This window comes from Pipistrellus kuhlii, unplaced genomic scaffold, assembly GCF_014108245.1.
Source record: "Pipistrellus kuhlii isolate mPipKuh1 unplaced genomic scaffold, mPipKuh1.p scaffold_m20_p_9, whole genome shotgun sequence".
NCBI lineage: Eukaryota > Metazoa > Chordata > Mammalia > Chiroptera > Vespertilionidae > Pipistrellus > Pipistrellus kuhlii.
This window is the reverse complement of record NW_023425595.1, coordinates 12,580,000-12,601,001: the sequence shown is the minus strand read 5'-3', so window position 1 is coordinate 12,601,001 and position 21,002 is coordinate 12,580,000. Positions and strand designations below refer to the sequence as shown.

The 21,002-nt window shown below is 39.1% G+C and overlaps 1 protein-coding gene across 1 annotated transcript; it reads left to right on the top strand.

The window, feature by feature from the left end:
* Nucleotides 1-2,806: 2,806 nt before the first annotated feature.
* CBLIF (cobalamin binding intrinsic factor) lies at nucleotides 2,807-19,131 on the top strand. Its single transcript, XM_036428588.2, has 9 exons — nucleotides 2,807-2,959; nucleotides 3,635-3,811; nucleotides 4,774-4,887; nucleotides 5,314-5,454; nucleotides 7,289-7,470; nucleotides 10,790-10,967; nucleotides 12,280-12,481; nucleotides 16,732-16,850; nucleotides 18,998-19,131. The coding sequence occupies exons 1-9, from the start codon at nucleotides 2,881-2,883 to the stop codon at nucleotides 19,057-19,059; spliced, it is 1,254 nt and encodes a 417-aa protein (XP_036284481.1). The 5' UTR covers nucleotides 2,807-2,880; the 3' UTR covers nucleotides 19,060-19,131.
* Nucleotides 19,132-21,002: the final 1,871 nt, after the last annotated feature.

Sequence of the window (21,002 nt, the reverse complement as noted above, 5' to 3'; positions counted from 1 at the left end):
GGTAGAAACTCCTTTAATCTCAGAGATAGCCAAAAGGTTAATGGAATCACATTCCCTTACCAGTCCACTAACATGGACTGCTGAAACCTAGACTGGCCTCACTTGCATTTTCAGAAACACCTAAGTCTTGGGACTATTATAAAACCTACATATTGTCTGAGGGGACAAACTTCCATCTGCTGCCACAGCAAAAAATAATCAATCCAAATAAACCTTTAAAATGTCCAATGAGGGAGTCTGGGTGCTTTGATACCAGGAAATTAGATACAGGAAAAAAGCAAATAAATAAATAAGCCCACTTGATAACCAAGAACTGTCAAAACATACCATGTAGTAAAGTAATGTATGGCCTATGGTTTCCTGTCTGCAAGTTATTTGCTAAGTGAAGCAACTGTGTCATAATCAATCTGCAGTAACCATGGCCAGAAGAGGTAATTTATAAGGAAGTGTATGCTTAAAGAGAGGGCACCCATGTGTTTGTGGATTCTCTCAGGATGGTCATACGCAGGCTCTGGAACCCAAGGTCAACAATATGCTGGGTTCCTATATCTGTATTAGATTCTTATTGCTGCTGTAACTAATTACCACAAATTTATTGGCTTAAAACAAGACAAATTTATTATCATATAGTTCTGGAGGTCAGAAGTCTGAAATGGATCTCACTGGTCTGAAATCAAAGTTTTAAAAGAGCTATGTTCTTCTAGAGTTTCTAGCGGAGAATTTACTTCCTTGCCTTCCCAGGTTTGGGGAGATGCCTGCATTCCTAGGTTCACGTTCCCTCCACTTTCAAAGTCAGCAACTGGATCCTTCCAACCTCTGCTTTCATCATCACATCACCTTCTCTGACTCTAATTCTCCTGCCTCACTCTTCCACTCATAAGAACTGCTGTGATTACTTTGGGCCCACTCAGATAATCCCAGATAATCTTCCTATTTTAAAGTCAGTTTATTAGCAATCTTAATTCCATGTGCAACCTTAATTCCCTTTACCCGGTAATCCAACACATTCACCAGTCCCAGGGATTAGGATATGGGCATCTCGAGTGGCTGTTATTCTGTCTATAATCCCTCACATGGCATATAAGGCTCTCTACCATGCAGAGCCAAACTGTCTTTCTGGTCTCATAACCTACATAGGCCATGTATCAATTATACATTGCTGCAAATGAGTTATCCTAAAACTCAATGGCTTAAAACAATATTTCTTATGTCACAGTTCCTGTGAGTCAGAAATCCAAGGGAAGATTAAGTGGGTCCTCTGGCTCAGGGTCTCTGACAAGGCTGAAGTCAAGATGCCACCTGGTCCTCCTTCATCTCAAAGCTTGACTGTTAATAATACTAGGAAGCAGAGTGGCATAACTTGTTGTTTGAGCCAATTGAAATAATTAAATAAGAACTGCATGGTCATTGGCAGGATTCCTCCCTCCTCAGCTGTTGGCTGGAAACTTTTCTCAGTTTTCAACACCTGGTTTTTCCCCAAGGCAGCTTATAATATGACAGATAGCTTTATCAGAGCAAAAAAAATGAGAAAAGCCAGAGAGAGACTGCAAGTGAGAAGGAAGTTGGTCTTTTGTAACCTCATCCCATTACTTTTGCTGTATTATATTCATTAGAAATGAGGCCAGCCCACACTCCAGAGAAGGGGTTGGTTATGCGAGGGCATGTACCAGGAGCTGGGAATATAGGGCCATGCTAGAAGCTTCCCAGCATACCCCAATATGTACCCTGTGTTCTCACCTCACAAAACCACTAACATTCCCCGAAAACAAAAAATATGGTTTATAACCCGTCTTATATTTGTTCATTAATTCACTCATTCTAAAGGTATTCAAGTGGTACCTACTGTGAGCTAGGAAGTATTTCAAATGCTGGGGACAGAGCTGTGAACAAAATAGACAAAGCCCCTTGGAGCAGACATTCTAGTTGGAAGGTGACAGACATTAAATAAATTGCACATATAGTGTGACAGAAGGTGAGAAGTGATACAGGTAAGACGCACAGTGGGGGTCGGTGGGTGAGCATGTCTTATATACAGTGGTTTCGGGAAAACCTCTCTAAAAGCTGACCTCTGAGTAGAGACGTGGCAGAAGTGAGGGAGCTGCCGTGAGAATATTTGTAGTCTATTTGCTATACTCAAGCACACTTTGGCACAAAGTTCTTTATTTACTTTTGCCCACACCTGTATATACTTAACATTGAATACAGTGCATAGATCTCAACATTTTCTAATTACTTACTTAGAAAGATAGCATCTGAAAAATACTTTCATACCCAGATAAGGAAAGGAAAGTCAAATGAAATTTCTGGGAAGCAGGTCCATTGCCTGCCTAAAGTCAAACAACTTCAAAGAGCCTAGACAAAAGTCCAGGTCATGTCAACTTCATTGATTACATAAAACCAGACTTCACCTGGCAGATCCTCTCCTGAGAGCCTCAAAGGGCATATGGTAAAGCACATACCTCAAACCATGAAATGAAGTGTTACCTTAGGAACCACACAGGTAGACAGAGGTGTAACCCTGGGAGGAGACCTCATTTAGCTCAGTCTTTAGCCATACTCCCAGTGTAAAGACCCAGGATTTGGCTAAAGGGCACTTTGTCATTGCCTTCAGTGCACACGCAGCCCAAGTTTCTCATATGACTGTGCTACCTAGAAGTCACCTTCAGACACCTTGGAAGGTCTATAGTAGGTAAACATAGATAAGCAAATGGAAATTAGTTCTATCAGGGGGAGAGAGGTCTTTAGGAGTGACTGGGATGGGGGTGGAGGGCAGACTTTCCATAAAAAGAAACCTATATAAGAGAAAGTCGAGAAATACTCCACTTAATAACACTGGGATTTTTTTTTCACTGAAGACGTGGACAGGACAGGAGAGAGAGGATGGCCTGGTTTACCCTTTATCTCCTGAACCTTCTTTGTGCTTTGGCTGGGACCAGCATCCAAACCCAAAGCTCATGCTGTAAGTATAGTGTATTTCCTGAGGATGTCAGGGAAGCAGATACCCAATGGACAGGCCGAAACCTCAGTTACCAATTTGTGATAAGAAAGTGGTTAAAAAAGCAATCACTATAAGAGCTCCAAAATGGGTGAGCCATGGTGGGCATGTGCAGTTCATCTTTCCTGACTTAACAGTGAAAGTTCTTTAAGAGACAAATCTATGCATTTCATAGAAAGAGAGATTGAAATGCTGTTTCAGGAATGATGGCACACCCAGTGAGTAACTGTTCTTACCAGGTACCTCAACTAGATCCCTTTTGGGTACTCACTGAGTCATATCGCAAATCTTTAATTTGTCATTACAAAATGAGATTTTAAAAAACAGGAATGCAAGAAAAACAGTGAGTTGGGGGAAATGTGCCAGAAATAATGTGTCCATGAGCCATATTGCTTGAAGTTGTTAAATGAGAAGTCACTTTCTTAAAAGATAAAAAGCATTTGACAAGATACAGGTACTAATTGGCCTCAGAAGAAAAATCTCAATGCTTTCTTCATTTTGCTGTAGTAATTAGCCCTGAGAAGCATCACTGATGATTGAAATGCTAATTCTGTCTTCTCCTAACAGACCCAGGGAACATGTTTCTGGGAAGAGGGAATGAGGGTGGAGGGGTTTTTTAAATGGTTTGTCTCTTCACAGCTGTTCCCCCAGCACAACAGCCTTTGGTTAACAATATGCAAATGCTTATGGAGAACTCTGTGTTCAACTCAATCTACCCCAACCCCAGCGTCCTGATTGCCATGAACTTGGTTGGACCCCACAATCTGGAGGCCCAGAAGCTCCTGACTCGCCAACTCATGGACATTGACACAGCTGGTGAGAAGTCCAAACCTCTTCGTCCACATGCTCCCTGAATCCTGCACACTGTTCACCACCCCAGATCCCAACTCCCAACCCCAACCTCAATGTGGCCTTTGAATATATCTAAATCTCCCAAACACCTTTCCTAACATATCTGGAAAACACATGGAAAGATCTGTGTATGAAGTCAGGACATTCATAGAGGAGCGCACTAATGCAGAAGGAGCTCTAGACTAGATGGAAAAACAGTGGGCTTCTAGATCTGGCTCTGCCACTTATTAACTCTGACCTTGAACAGTCTCTCTGTCCTGCTTAAGCTCATTTTCCTCATTTGCAAAATGCAGATGATTCTAATAACAATAATACTAATAGTAATCACAACAAAGATAATAATAATCAAATCTCTGTTCTGCTCCCTCACAGGAGTTGCCTTGAATCTCAAGTTAAAAAATAAAGTTAACATTATTTTGCACCTGGCCAGTGTTGCTCAGTGGTTGGGCATTGACCTACGAACCAGGAAGTCACAATTCGATTCCCAGTCAGAGTACATGCCCATTTTGTGGGCTCAATCCCATGTGGGGCATATAGAAGGCAGCTGTTCAGTGGGTCTCTCTCATCATTGATATTTCTATATATCTCTCCCTTTCCCTTCCTCTCTGAAATAAAAAATATATTTTTTTAAAAAAAATTATTTTGCAATTATAAATTTTCATATGTGAATTTGTATGGGAGTTCTTGCTGCTTTTCTAAACAAACACTGTGGATTCTTGGTAGAGTTCTCAAGTCACATAGAGGCCACTGGATTAAATGTTTCTTGAGTATTTTTTCCATACTTCTTTCCTTAAGAATTAAGACAGATTTTTTAAAATCACACTATTTAAAAAATTTTAAATGATCTGGAAAGAAGCAGAGAGTTTAGCTCTGGTGCTTTCTCTTGCCTGAAAATACCTTTAACTATTTTGTTCTCTGCTGTGCAGATATGACCATTGGCCAGCTAGCACTCACCATCATGGCCCTCACCTCCTCCTGCCGAGACCCTGGGAATAAAGTGTCCACTCTACAGAAACAAATGGAGACCTGGGCACCTTCAAGTAAGACCTCGTTGAAAGGGAGAGTAGAGTGAGGCAAATGGTCCTTCCTGAGAATTTTATACCTAGAAAGAAAAGGGTGGAAGAGTGGAAAGTTAGGAAAGAGATAAGATATCTCCACTCAGGTTCCCTCTGCTAATTCCATAGATGAGTTACTCACTTCCAATTCAAAATGAACCAGAAAAGACCAGTGGCCCAGGATCACAGCCCTACTATGCCATCACCTGGCTGGATACAGCACCAACCCTTTTAGTCCATTCTCATGCCAGAGAGATATAGATGGGATTTTTAGCCAATATATTGTAGTATCTTTCTTTTTTGACAGGTTTTCTAGGAATGTCTATTAAAAAGGTTTGGCATTTCTTATCTCACAAATATCCTCATTGTGGTGAATGTTAGACTTATGTAGACCCTCAATCTTTTCTCAAGGCCCCAACGCTGAGGCTTCAAGCTTCTATGGGCCCAGTCTGGCGATCTTGGCACTGTGCCAGAAGAACCCTGAGACAACCTTACCCATAGCAGCTCGTTTTGCTAAGACCCTGCTGGCCAATTCCTCTCCCTTCAATATAGGTGAGTTGGTCGCCACTTTCAAACTGCCCTGAACTGGGAACATTGAGGGCACCGAATGGTGGGGCTGAAGGGAAAATAGGAGGGGGTGGAGCTGGGGATCATGAAAATGTCTGTAAAGGGGAGTATTTAACAAATATTTGTTGGGCATGTGAATTAAGGGATAAATGAAAGGTAGATGGAGAAACCTAGACAATACTTGAAATGTCTGACAGTTACAGAATCTCCATTGGGAGCAATAAACATGTCACCCAGGTCAGGTTTGTTTCCAGGCATATTGTTAAATCTGCATCTAGACTCAGCTCTACCCTGAACCTTCTCTTTTATCACTAGTGATGCTTCCACATTCTATTCTTCTCAATGCTTCTCCTTAGAAATCCAAATATGCTCTGTCCATTAAATGGCTACTTTCTGAACCCTAAGCCCACTGTGCTCCCCTTCAAGGACACAGTGGAACCATCTTGTCCCTTCATTCTGCGAAAATGGCTGCTCGTGAATGAAAGCCTTTCCTCTATCACACTATTTCCTTCTTGGTCCCACCCTTCTGCATCTAATGATCCCTTCTCTGTATAATACCCCTCATTCGTTATCATTTTTCTCCCCTGCCACTCTCTAAGCAAAGGCGTTAACTCGGGTTTTTATCTCCTTATACATGCCTCATCAGCAATCTCTCCTGTTTTAGGATCATTCAGGCCAATGAGGAGGTAGATATTTACTCTAGTCTCCTCACTATGGGTAAAGAACAGAGTGGCCTCTGATTACCATCTGGAGCATCTGGACATTTTTTACAACATTAGTTTCAACAATTCTGTCATGTTTAATGAGGTCATGCAACTTTATGGTAGAATTTAGGGTAGGGAGGGAAGATCGATAAAAGAAAAGAGGACATCTGGCAAGTCTTTTATTCATTCTGGTCTAATTCAGTCCATTCATGTTTTCCTGTGGGAATAATGGGAAATCCCCTGTCCTGGGCCTATGAGGGGTGCTAGGTTCCTACTATCCAGGAGTTCTCGGAGCACAGCAACAACAAAACAGCAGAGAGTGCTAAGATTACAAAACAAGTATAAACAATGAATGTTATTTCAGAAAAGAGATTGCACTTGTGCTGAGATGACCAGAGAAGGCTTTAAGGCAGTGGTTCTCAACCTTCCTAATGCCACGACCCTTTAATACAGTTCCTCATGTTGTGGTGACCCCAACCATAAAATTATTTTTGATGCTACTTCATAACTGTAATTTTGCTACTGTTATGAATTGTAATGTAAATATCTGTGTTTTCCAGTGGTCTTAGGTGACCCAGTTAGCAGTTCTCAACTTGTGGGTCATGACCCACAGGTCGAGAACCGCTGCTGTAGAACCTCAGACCATCAGAAAACACAGATATTTACATTACAATTCATAACATGTTGGGGGTCACATATACAATATTTACATTACGATTCATGTTGGGAGTCATCACAACATGAGGAACTGTATTAAAGGGTTGCGGCATTAGGAAGGTTGAGAATCACTGCTATAAGGAGACATGGTGATGGCTAGGCCTTTGTGAACCAGTGGCATTTCTGAAAGATAAATATTGGGATTAGAGTAGTGGGAGTGAATAGACTGCCAGTCTATACCTTCTAGCTGTGTAGGCTTGGGCAATTATTTAACCTTTCTGGGATTTCATTTCTCATTTCTTAAATGGATATAGGTATAGATCCTATAGGATAGATCCTATTTCTGAAGAGTAAAGGAGATAATGTACCTAGTATGCAGTAAGTTATCCATATGCAGATAAATGTTAGTTGTTCATATTGTTGTGGTGGTCATTGTCTTATCTCCCTATGATTCACAGACACTGGAGCAATGGTGACCTTGGCTCTGACCTGTATGTACAACAAGATCCCTGTAGGATCAGAGGAAGGTTACAAAACCCTATTTGGTCAGGTACTAAAGGATACTATGGAGAAAATCAGCATGAGGATCAAAGACAATGGAATCATTGGGGACATCTACAGTACCGGCCTTGCCATGCAGGTAAACATATTAATTATGCTCTTCATTGGGCCCATGCCAACAAGACTGGATTGTAGGATCAAGAGACAAGCCTTCTTCTAAAGTCTCTGGGAAAAACCAACTAGTGTGACCTAAGTTAGATTCCTTGTGGTGCCTGTGTCTCAGTTTCTCTACTGGTAAAATGCTGGTAAGTGTTAATTCCTCCCTCTCTTACCCTCTTCCAGGGTAAAGTGTGAAAAATCTACATGAACTCTTTTTTCTTTCCTTGGGTAAATAAAAACAAAACAAATAAATCCAAGAAAATTATTTATTATTAATTTTGTTCATAATAACTATAGACTAAGGAAAATTTTATGTATAAAAATAAGGATATTAAAATAAGTTCTCAAAAAAATATTGAACTTTCTAATTCCACCTTGCCTATCAACTGTTCTTTTTTCAGCCCTTTTTCTCAATAGGAGAGGGGGGGAAGGACGGGCTTGTAATAAAAATAATTAATTAAAATAATCTAATTAATATGCTAATGCTTTCAAGGCTCACACCAAATTTTTGTCAAGCTTTATTTCAATCTTGAACTGATTTTCATCTCACAAAGAGCTCTAATCAATGGTGGAGCCATATGTGTCAGGTAACCAAGTCCATACTATACTTCCCTTGTATAGATTCCTAAACTTGGATTACATCACATACTGCTTGATTAGGGTTGATTAAGGCATCAACCTCCCATGGAAAGCAAACCAATGATAATGGGGAGAGATAAGCAACTAGAATCAGAAACTAAAGGATCATCTATGGCCAAATCCTCTATTCCAAACTGAAAAGTTTGTGCTTCAAAGTTTCAAATACCCAGTCTCTATGTCAATGGAATTTGCTGTGGAACAAAATGTTATTTGTTACCATGGCTGTGTGTAGAGAAACATGAGACCAAACCCAGGGCTCAGGTTTAGAAAGCTTTGTGGAAAAACAAAAGCAGTACAAAGGGATAGAAAATGTGTTTTAGTTATGACTCACTTAAAATAAACTTGCCTCACCTAATGTAAGACAGAGAAGTGTTTTGTTATGGCTAATTTGGTTTGTGAATTCTATTTGGGATTTTATCACCTGCAGGGTACAATCTGATAAACTGTTCCTGAGAATTATTAAAGCTATTTCTATGAAAAGGCAAGACTGGATCCATATACAGATAACAGGTTATGTGCATTTCTTGTCAGTTATGATAAAAAGCCTCCTCCTGCCTCACAGCTCAATTTTGGAGTTGAATCAAAATATAAATGTTCTACAATAGTATAAAAAATAAAATAAATTAAATAAATTAAAAAGGCCTTGGGAGCTATAATAACTGGGGTTTAAATCTGCCACCACTTTAGCAAATATTGAATTTATCTGAATTTTATTTTTCCTCATAATGACAAGGTTGCAAAGATATAAAAAAAAAAAAATCACAGGCACAATGTGATGTGCAATAATTGTTGGTGGTTTCTCCCAGCGGAAGAGTGGTGATGTTGAGCTTCTGATTCAGCCCTCACTCACCTGCTTCCAGTACCCTTCAATGGCCTGAGCCACCCACATTGCTTCCCAAAGACACTCATGAGACATTTCCTCTGTTCCAGAATTTTTCTTCTTTCTTCTATCAATATGCTTATGCTTTCAAGGCTCCTCTAACAGAAACTTAACTTGAAAAGGATCTGACCTTCCTCATGCAAAGTTATTGATGAATTCTTACAGTGTTACTCCTCTCTAGAGTGTTGGTTTTGGTAGTTTATTCCAAGGGGCTCCATCTCACTTAGTGGGATTTGGGAGTTGAATATGAAAAGTGAACAAGATAAGGTTGGTGAGGAGTACCCACGGGATGCCTAAACCAAAATGCCTTATAAAGAATCATGGCTCATGGTTGATAAGGTTAACAGTGATGGTTGTGCCTTTCCAAACCTTTTAATTGCTCATAGTACTAATGCCTTCCAGAGCCATTTTCCATCTCAAGTTTCAGGTAAACTGATTATCAGCAATTTCAGCCCATTAACAGGCTCTGGTGACCATGGCCAACACAATCCTAAAGGGAGGGAAGTAGTAACTTACTATTTCACATGAACTGGGATGTCCAAGTGCCAGGAACCAATTCCAGTATGTAATAATTCCAAGAGTTTCATCAAAAGGTTGGTGAAGCTTGGTGGGCTCAACAAGGATGAGCCACATATGTAGTTTACCTATTGGAATGGCTAAATGGCACTTCCCCAAAATCTGAATAGATTATTGCTTGCTGCCAGACAGTTTATGGCATTTTATTGCCTCCTATTTGCCAAATACCTGAACAGCTGTAGGCTATTCCCCAACATGACAATACCCTTTAATACCCTACCCTTTGAAGTATATGTCTCCACCTTGCCTTAGGACAAATTGTGTTAATAAAAGCAGGGTCCTGAGTTGAGGAAGTAGTTTTCAGTTCCTTTAGCTGAAGATCCCCTGATCCCCCAATACCTTTCAAAATTATCTCTTGTCTTTGGACTCCTTCTTAATCTACACATCAGCCCTTTTCTCCAGAATGCTGAACCCTTTGTAAGGCTGGGGCAAGAATCCCGGCATCCAAGGATGGATTAGGTGATTTCAGAATTCATCAAAATAAAGGGCTCCAATCATGATATCAGGGACCACTCTTTTTTTCATGTCTCAACCCCAGTTTTTGCCATTCTTTCCTGCTCCTTGGCTTCTTCCAAGTGGCCAAAGAAGATGGTAACTAACAAGTCAATACTTACTTAGTTGATACCAGCTAAATAATATCAGTAGAGAAACAAAATGGTTCTCTCAACGTCTGTTTATCAGGGAAGAACTTTGATTAGTACATGTGTCCACCAATCAATGTCACCAAGAGGATGAAATTCCATAATTATCCCAGCACAGTACATGAGTCCACCACTGGCAAAGGTGGTAGAGCCTCTGGGTGACAGTCCCAACATGATCAAACTGTGGGGGGAGTACACCAAAGGGTGTACAGGACAACACAAATCAAAAGAGGTCTACTATGTTTGGGTGTCCAAGACTGAAGCTTCCCTGGAGCTTGCTTTGCCCAGCTCTCGTCCTCATTCTCTGTTCAAGAACTGTTGGTAAATACAGCACTCTTAATAGTGTTCCCAGAATCTAAGTGTGTGGCTAATATGTGTCAGACACTGAGCTAAATGGTGGGGATGCAGCAGTGAACAAGACATGTTCCTATGCAGCTTCAGTTTGGACTCTGGGTAATTAAAGAGATTATCAATCAAGTGTATCCCTTATAAAACAAGTCTAATCTCTGTGTGTGTGTGTGTGTGTGTGTGTGTGTGTGTGTGTGTGTGTGTGTGTTTTCCAGGCTCTCTCTGTGACACCTAAGCAACCTAACAAGGAATGGAACTGCCAGAAGACTATGGATACAGTACTTAATGATATTAAACTGGGAAAATTTCACAACCCCATGTCCATTGCCCAAATCCTCCCTTCCCTGAAAGGGAAAACATACCTAGATGTTCCCCACATGTCTTGCAGCCCTGGTAAGAACTCTTAACATCTGTCTTTCCTCGTGTCATAAACTGACAACTTTATCAGGAATGTTATGTGGGTTCAATTTTAAGTGGCATATAGGCTTTTTTATATCTATGTAGGCAGAACCACATCTGGCTTCCAATCCTCAAGAGTTGTGTGATAACACACAGCCATATACCATTCTGCACTCAGAATTCAGTCATAATGTCCACTTCATTCAGCACACATTTAGTGATAGCCTACTGTGAGTAAAGCATTTTGTGAAATAGAGAGGGAGAATTCATGGTCCTAACAATCAAATAACATCAATTCATTCATTTGACAAATATACCAAATATGCGCTATCTTATTATATCTTCTCTGTACAAATCCAGCTGACAAATATGTAGACAAAAACTACAATATTTATAGGAATGAAGTAATTATTAAATAGAAATAGAAGACATATATAGCGCAGAAGCAAACAAAGTGTAACCAATCACTGACTTCATCTGGGAGGCTTAGGAAAAGAACAGAGTTGACATTTCAGGCAAGCCTTGAAGCTCCTAGCACATCAACTGGATAGGGTAGAACCCTGGCACACAACCTTTTTATTTAAAATATCCTTATTTTGCCCAGTTACAAATATAATGCAGAAATATGCATTTAGAAACTGGGAATCCTGCATAAAAATATATCACTCCAGACATAACTAGTCTTTGGATTTAGATTCCTCCAACTCTTCTTTCTACTCAAATACTAAAACAAATTATTATTTATGTTATGTTGTGTGGGCTTCCTAAGATAAGCAGAGATTAATAAAACCCTTGTTTATCTCAGAGCAGAATCTATAATCAAATAACCTAATCCCAGTCATACCAGATATAGCCACATTCTCCTAACCTTAGGCTTCTTCCTAGTGATTTCCCAGCTTTAACCAGATGACAGTGGAGTTCCCTCCCAAGATTCCACAATAGCTATCCAGGTACTTTGTTAAATAGTCTGAAATGTACTACCTTTGCTTCCATTCTTAGGGTTAACAACACAACAAACATACAACTTAACAATGATTGCCATGTAAAACACATGACTTAGGGCTCACAATCCTCTCTTCAAGTTACAAATTCTTTTAACAAAATAAATGTCCATTGTGCAACTATCTGTCACTTCAACTATAATCAGTTCTCTAGAATGAAAATGAGAGCTTCATTGTGAACATTCTACAAACTCATTGCCATTTCATGAAATGTTTACTGGGACATGTTTCTAACAACAGAGATTTTGCCCCTTTAATACAAACCCTATTTTGGTTAACAATTTTGGCCTCTTTGCTCTTCACAGATCCTGAGGTACATCCAACTCTACCCAACCATCCTAGTCCTGTCCCCACCATGGCACCCAACATCACTGTCAAATACACCATCAATAACCAGCTGAGGGGAGTGGAGCTGCTCTTCAATTTCACCATAGATGTTAGTGTGAAAAGTGGGTCTGTGCTACTTGTGGTCCTAGAAGAAGCACAACGCAAAAATTCCACATTCAAGTGAGCACTACAAGTGGCATTTGCCATTCTTTCTGAGCCTAACCTGACTTACCATTTTTTCTCTCTATTTCCTTCATTTTACTTACTCTTTTTCCCTCTCATAATATAACAGATTTTTATGTAAATGGCCCCTTGAGAGCCTGCAATCTCTCATGAAAAAATTAAATCATCCAAATCAATATATAATAGAATTTTTTAAAAAGGAAGCCAAAGAAGAGAGAGTCCACTGTGGATTAGAACAGTCAAGAAGCTCATGGCTTTGGATCACATTCAAAGACTAAGTAATGGAGAAACCAAGATGGTGGCATAGGTAAACACCTAAACTGCTGCCTCACACAACAATTTCAAACTACAACTAAAAGACAAAACATCTATCACCCAGAACCATGGGAAAGCTGGCTGAGTGGAAGTTCTACAACTAGAAGGAAAGAGAAAAGAGCATTGAGACGTGCACAAGCGCTGAAAAGCTGAGGTACGAAGGTGCACAAACCAGGCTGATGGCGGGCGTTGCTTTTTTCAACCTGAAGGGAGACAAACACCCAATTACTCTGAAATCCAGTTTCTGGGGAGATGCTGAGGACCCAAACTTCTACAGGGAGAAGCTGGACTGTCTGCCATCAGGTCAGAAAGTGAGGTGACTTGCTTGGAGGGCTGCACGCAAGAATCATTGCTTACTGCACTGGGGCACAGGATGCGGGGACAGGGAAACTTGAAGATGCAGAGACAGCTGACTGGCAGCCATTGCTGTTTGCCACACCCTAGAATAGTGACTTCCTGAGACCCTGCCCTGCACAATCTACAAACCCACCCAAGCTTCAAGCAGCGGCTTTTGTATATGAATGGCCTCCCTTATAGCAGCTTAACATAATAAACTGAAACTCAGGTCAGAAAACTCCAAAACCTCCAAACCCCAAGAAAGAGGAGAAAACTGTAGTTCTCACTGTAGCTCCTTCTGGGTGACCTCAGGCAGTAGCTGACTTGCACCCCATTGGAGATCCAAAAGCCAGTGTATTTAGTGGTCAGTGTGAGACGGCACCAGATTTCAACTCCTCACATCCATAAGTGACACATTCAAGAGGCAGACTCAGTGAGCACCAAAGCCCCACTGAAGCAAGTCCTGCCCCATAAATGTGTCTCCAGTGTAGCAGTTCTTCCATTATAGACACAGCGAATCCTCACAGTGTACCAACAGCAATCAAGGCTTAACTACACCAAGACTTTGCACTGAGCCCACTAACAGTGTCCACCTCAAGTGATTGGGGAGGCTGAGTCACTGGCCCCTATAGGTCACCTACTACACAAAGCCACTCCATTAACACAGGGAAGCAGCCAAAATGCGGAGATAAAGAAACATGTCACAAATGAAAGAAATGGAGGAAAGCAAACTATTGGGCATAGAATTCAAAACCACATTTATAAGGTTACTGAAGAATCTTCTAAAAACCACCAAGAAACTTGATGAGACCTACAAGGAGCTTAGTGAGACCTTTAAGGACCTTAATGAGAATGCCAAAACAATGGAAAAAGACCAGTCATAAATTAAACATACACTGTCTGAAATAAATAATATATAGAAATTCAACTGTAGATTAAATGATCCCAAAAATCAAACCAAAGATCTGAAATATGAAGAAACAAAAAACACACAACCAAAAAAAATAAAAGAATCCAAAAATATGAAGATAGTATAAGGAGCTCTGGGACAACTTCAAGTGTACCAACATCCAAATTATTGGGGTGCCAGAAGAAGAGAGTAAACAAAATATTGAAAATCTATTAGAAGAGACAATGACAGAAAACTTTCCCTACCTGGTGAAAGAAATAGACTTACAAGTCCAGGAAGCACACAGAACCCCAAACAAAAGGAATCAAAAGAGAACCACACCAAGACACATCATAATTAAAATGCCAAGGGCAAAAGACAAAGAGAGAATCTTGAAAGCAGCAAGAGAAAAACAGTTAATTACCTACAATGGAGCATCCATATGGCTGTCAGCTGATTTCTCAACAGAAACTATGCAGGCCAGAAGGGAGTGGCAAGAAATATTCAAAGTGATGAACAGCAAGAACCTACAACCAAGATTACTCTACCGAGCAAAGCTATCATTCAGAATTGAAGGTCAGATAAAGAGCTTCGCAGACAAGAAAAAGCTAAAGGAGTTCATCACCACCAAACCAGGTTTATATGAAATGCTGAAAGGTATTCTTTAAGAAGAGGAAGAAGCAGAAACCAGTTTGGTTCAGTAGATGGAGCATTGGCCTGCAGACTGAGAGGTTTCATGTTTGATTCTGGTCAAGGATATGTACCTTGGTTGTGGGCACATCCTCAGAGGGGGGTGTGCAGGAGGCAGCTGCTCAGTGTTTCTAACTCTCTATCCGTCCCTCTTCCTCTCTGTAAAAAAATCAATAAAATATACTTTTTTTAAAAAGAAGAGGAGGAAGAAGAAAAAGGTAAAGATAAAAATTATGAACAACAAAATGACAACAAATACATACTACCAACAAGTGAATCTAAAATTCAAATTAATAAAAAATCTGATGAACAGAATGGACTGATGAATATAATAGAATCAGGGACATAGAAAGGGAGTGGACTGACAATTCTCAGGGGGAAGTGGGTGTGAGGTGTTCAAGAAGATATTGGACAAAAATCTTACACCTATGGATGAAAACAGTGACGGGGGTAAGGGCATGGTGTGGGGTAGGGAATCAGGTGGAGGGGAGCTATGGGGGGGGGGGGGAGAGGAATGCCTGTAATAATCTGAACAATAAAGATTTATTTTAAAAAAAAATAAGTACCATCCAGGAAAATATGAGAGAGTAGTATTTAGAGAGAGTGAATAATTAGAACAAAGAATTCAAGACTGAAATGGGAAAGGAATTCAAAGTCAATGAGTAAGCCAGCTTGATTAGAGCAGAGAATTTGAGATTTAATTGAATCTGAAAGGACAAATTGGGTGGTTTTGTAAAATGCTTGAAATACCATTGTAAGAAGGTTGGACTTCATATTGCAGAAAAGAAGTGCAAGATTTTGAATTTGAAAAGCCATGTTGTAAAATGTTAAATGCTGGGGCATGAGAGACTACAGTAGTGAAGCTGTAAAGTGATGAAGACTGCCTCTATTATAAATGGACTCATAGCAATGAAGAGTCACAGGGCTCTGAGTAAAGGATGTGGAGGTCAAGAGAAAGCTTCAGCACTATTGACAGGAGTATCAGGAAGAGAGAGAGAAACATAATTCCTCTAGATATTTTTAATTGTGGGTGTTGGAAAGAGAAACATCAGGAAGCTTTTGGAGGTACAAAGGAAGTTCTAGAAAAAGAGGTCAGTATAGGCAAAAGAAATTGGATAGAGGTGATGATCCAAGTTAAAAAACTGCACAGTCCTAGCCAGTTAGAATCAATGGATGGAGCATAGGCCTTCAGACCACTGATCTTTCTTTTGCTGACTATGAATGTAATAAAAATACACATTGTAGAAATGTTGAAGAAGAAAAAGCATAAAGGAAAAAAAAACTCTATAGTCCATCCACAATATAATCAATCACTGTTGCTGTTTTTTATAATTTTGTAGGTGTTCTCTTCTATGTATATTACAAATAGTTGTTATTCACTATATATGTGGGATGGGTAAGTATTTTATATAAAATTTGTATCCCTCATTTTCACTTACCATTATTATATAAGCATTTTCCCATGTCACTGGAAATTGTTGAAAAATACAGCTTTCATAACTGCAAGTTACATAATGTTGGATATTCATTCCATCACTTACCTAATTACTAGTATTTGCCCATTGTTGCACATTTACATATTTAATTTGCTTATTAATGGTTATCTTTTAAATCCTTTCATTTAAGTCCAAGTGATTTCATATTTATTAGTCATTTACATTTTCTCTTTTAAGCATGATTTTATCTGATCTTTATTGCACTTAAATACCTTTGTCCTGCCCTAGTTGATTTGGCTCAGTGGATAGAGCATTAGCCTGCGGACTGAAGGGTCCCAGGTTCGATTCCAGTCAGGGTCATGTACCTTGGTTGCAGGCACATCCCCAGTAGGGGGTGTACACGAGGCAGCTGATTGATGCTTTTCTCTCATCAATGTTTCTAACTCTATTCTCTCTCCCTCCCTTCCTCTCTATAAAAAAAAATCAATAAAGTGGTTTTTTTTTAATGTACCTTCATCTTACCCCTTTACTGCTTGACCTAAAGTAAAGTGCTAATCATATATATGACTTTATTCTTACAGATTCGAAACCACAATGACATCGTGGGGCCCTATTGTCTCTTCTATCAACAATATTGCTGAAAATGTGAATCATAAGACATATTGGCAGTTCCTTAGTGGCAAGACACCTTTGAATGAAGGTTAGAGAATAAAAGAAATGGGGACATTTCTTTCATAGTTTGAAGGCAACATTATTTAATTTTCTTATTTAATTAGTTCATTCATTTGATCAGTAAATACTAAGTGGTAGATGATTGGTAAGTGATAGACAAATGATAGATAGATGGTGGATAGAAAAATAGGTAAATATATAGATACATGTTAGCTGGTTGATAAATGATAGAATGATGGTAGATGAGAGATAGATAGATAGATAGATAGATAGATAGATAGATAGAATAAAAATAAGTGGCTATTTTTAAAATATATTTTATTAATTTTTTACAGCGAGGAAGGGAGAGAGAGAGAAACGTCGATGAGAGAGAAATATCGACTAGCTGCCTCTTGCACAACCCCCACCAGGGATGTGCCTGCAACCAATGTACATGCCCTTGACTGGAATCGAACCCAGGACCCTTCAGTCCGCAGGCAGACGATCTACCCACTGAGCCAAACCGGTTTCAGCGATAAGTGGGTATTTTTAAAGGCTTTTTAAAAAAATCAAGAATCCTGACTCCATTCTGAGAAAATATCCAGAGAACAAGAAAAGTGGAATAATCTACTTTAAACCAGTAAGTGCTGAAGAAGGAAAAGGCAAATAATGTGAGAGAGACAAAAAGAAAAGATTGAAAACAGTGAATTCATAGCCAGTGGTAAACAATATGAAGGATAGAATAATCACCATTTGTGTAGAGATGTTACATTTTCTTCTTTCATACATCCATTTTGTAGGTATTAGTGAATCTCTTTTTACAGAGAAAGAAACTAAGACTTAGAGATATGAAAGGGACTTGTAAAAAGGCACATGTATAGCATTCTACAGAGCAGAGAATCAAGCCCAGGAAGAGTGTGCTTTATTAGTATACCACAGCTTCACTCAAAATTCATTCTTCACCTTCTTTTGCAGTATGCATTTGTTTTCACATCTCCAAAGAACATCTGTATGTGCATTTTGTGTAGGAATAGAAGGATGAATAAATCACAAGTTCAGCAAAACTTTAACATTCTTTAAAATGTTAGCATAAAACTAAAATATCCTGTAAGGGCAGTGGTATATGGTTTTGTCTAAGGATGGCATTGCCTAGTTAATCTGATATTGTCACCATGTAGAGAGATGTAAAGCCAACTAAAGTCATAGCAGAGTCAAGACTGGGCTCTGTTAAGATGCTTCAATATCCAAGATGACAATGGGAGAAATGTTTTCTGAGAGTCTATCATGTACTAACAAAATCTGGCCAATAGGAAATTGTGGGATTGCAGCAAATTATATTAATAAGGGTTTTAGAATCATATAAGCCTTGATTAGAAGCTCTTTCTCTTATTTAATAGGCAAGTAATGAATCTTCTCTGAGCTGGTTCCCACAGTCACAAAATGGAAATAGTAATAAACACTTATTGGGTTATTGTGAGGATTAGCAATAATGTGTTTAAAATGAGAAAGTGAAATGTCTTTTGCAAAGCATGTGTTTAAAAAATGCTAATTTATTGTTATTAGTTCCCTGTCATTTTCATGTCAAGAACTGCCTAAGAACTTAAACAGGTTTACTCTCATGTGTGCCAATTATTATTCTGCTTTGAAGGAAGGGATAGTAAACAGAAAGACCTCAGAGATCCAAAAAGATTTGGATCTGGATTGTCATTCTTTCTGATGATGGACTTCTTGAAAACTGATCATCAATATTGTCGCCATCTTAGCTTTCCTATTCTAAAATCAAGAATTCTCAACAAAATCAAAAGTCAATATAAGTTCCTGCCCTTAATGCTCCAAATCTGGCTTAAATACATCATTTTTATAATAACCAACATTTATTGAACACTTATCATGTGTCTGGTACAATATTAGTCACCTAATATTCATTATTTGTAATCCAGGATAAATATTATTTGTGAAATTTTTTATATGAGGCTCACACAATTTAAGGGCTTGAACAAAGACATGCTCCCTATGGCCACCTAGAGCCTGCAAATAAGGACTCCCTAAATTTTAATTCAATGCTCCCTCCATACTCACCAAGCTACCTATTTTGCTCTAAAATGATTTTACCTCTCTAACAATGACCTGATCCTTTGGGAGGTGGAGTGGTTATATGTACCATGATGACCTCTGTTATTCTCTGCTTGTTTTCAGGAGTTGCTGACTATGTACCTTTCAATCATGAGCATATCACAGCTAATTTCACCCAGTATTAAGGACGAAGTGAGTTCAGATTCTATTGAATATTTTCAAAGCATGGTTGAAATTCTATGGTCATATCATATTCCTGGTTTAAAAACAAAACAAAACAAAATGTGGAAACCATATGTAGAATAAATGATGATGCAAACTTCTCTAGAGTTGTACCATCTGTGACTCATGAAAACCAAATCTGGCTTCTCAAGGCAATGACTACCAGTCATCATTTAAACCTGGGGTGAGGGAGATGGAAGAGCCCAGGTGATATTTTTGGAGATCATTCGGACTTTCATATATATATATTATATGTATATTATATGTGTGTATATATATATATATATATATATATATATATATATATATATATATATATATATGAATGATTGAGTTTAGAGAGAGGAAGGGAGAGGGATAGAGAGATAGAAATGTCAATGAGAGAGAAATATTGAGACATTGATTGGCTGCCTCCTGCACGCCCCTACTGGGGATCCAGCCTGTAACCTGGGCATTTGCTCTGACTGGGAATTGAACCATGACCTCCTGGTTCATGGACTGCTGCTCAACGACTGAGCCACACTGGCCAGGCCTGAGCTTCTTGATTAATTAACACACTCCTTTATTTACACAAATGAAATGATATATTTTAAAACTCCTATTTTTATTTCACATACCAAGTACTCTTTTTCTAATCACAAAGTATAAACATATGTATATACATACATAAATATATACATACATACATACATGAAATGGCAAGAATTACTTCATATGAGATGTCCAGATAGTTTAGAATGAAGCAAATTATATTGTCATAACTCTCCCCTTTCATTTCCAATATTTGTTCTGGCAAAATCTAGTTTAAAAGTTATATTTTTATATAATTTATATATAACTAGAGACTCAGTGCATGAAATTCATTCACTCAGGAGGGTGTCCCTCAGCCTGATCTGTGCCCTCTCACAGTCTGGGAGCCCTTGGGTGCTCCCACTACAGCCACTGCACTCACCAGCTTCTGGCTGGGCAGCACTCCTCCTATGGGAGCACACCACCAGGGCGCAGCTCCTGCGTTGAGTGTCTGCCCCATGATGGTCAGTGCACATCACAGCGACCAGTCGTTCCACCTTTCAGACGATTTGCATATTAGCCTTTTATTATATAGGATATACATTTAATATAAATGTAACTTGTATTTAATATTTAATATAAAAGTTAATACTTTTTATACATTAAATGTAGATATACTGTATATCTATAATCTCACTTCATATCATATATAATAAAAGGGTGAAGGACCCTCCCCCCAGTGCACAAATGTAGAGCACCTGGCCTCTAGTATAATATAAATAATTTTATATATTAAATGTAAATATATCTATAAGCCCGTGATATGTGTTTATATGTGTATATATGAAAGCTTTCAAAGACAGTCAAAACCCTAATCTCTGCTGGTAGGAGTCAACACTGATAAGGATATGAAAATTTACATCACAAACACCTACTAGTAAAATATACCTAACTTTTACTCCAAAAAAATCTATCCCAATTCTGAATGTTACATGAAGGGAAGAATCATAAGTGGACACATATACAAGAGTCAACATGATGGGACAATTAAGAGAATGGACCTTAGATATGCAGCCTCAATACACCTCTTAGTGCTGAACCCCAGACAAACGGCCTTGGCACAGGTCTCCCATACTCCACCCTGCCCCCTAGCATCTCAGAGCAAGCATCTGTTCTCTGGTAACAGTCTGGTTCCCAGGAGAGAGATGTGAACTCCCCAGGCCCAGATCCCCATTCCCAATATATCTATAAGGTAAGTCACTATCCTCAAGAAAAAGGCCAGGATTGTTACCAGAGAGCAATGAAGGAATCCTTAGGGAGTGGTGACTAGTACTCTCTCACAACATATCATGTTTATAACATGGAAAAAATGGAAACTATCTGTATGTCCAACAGG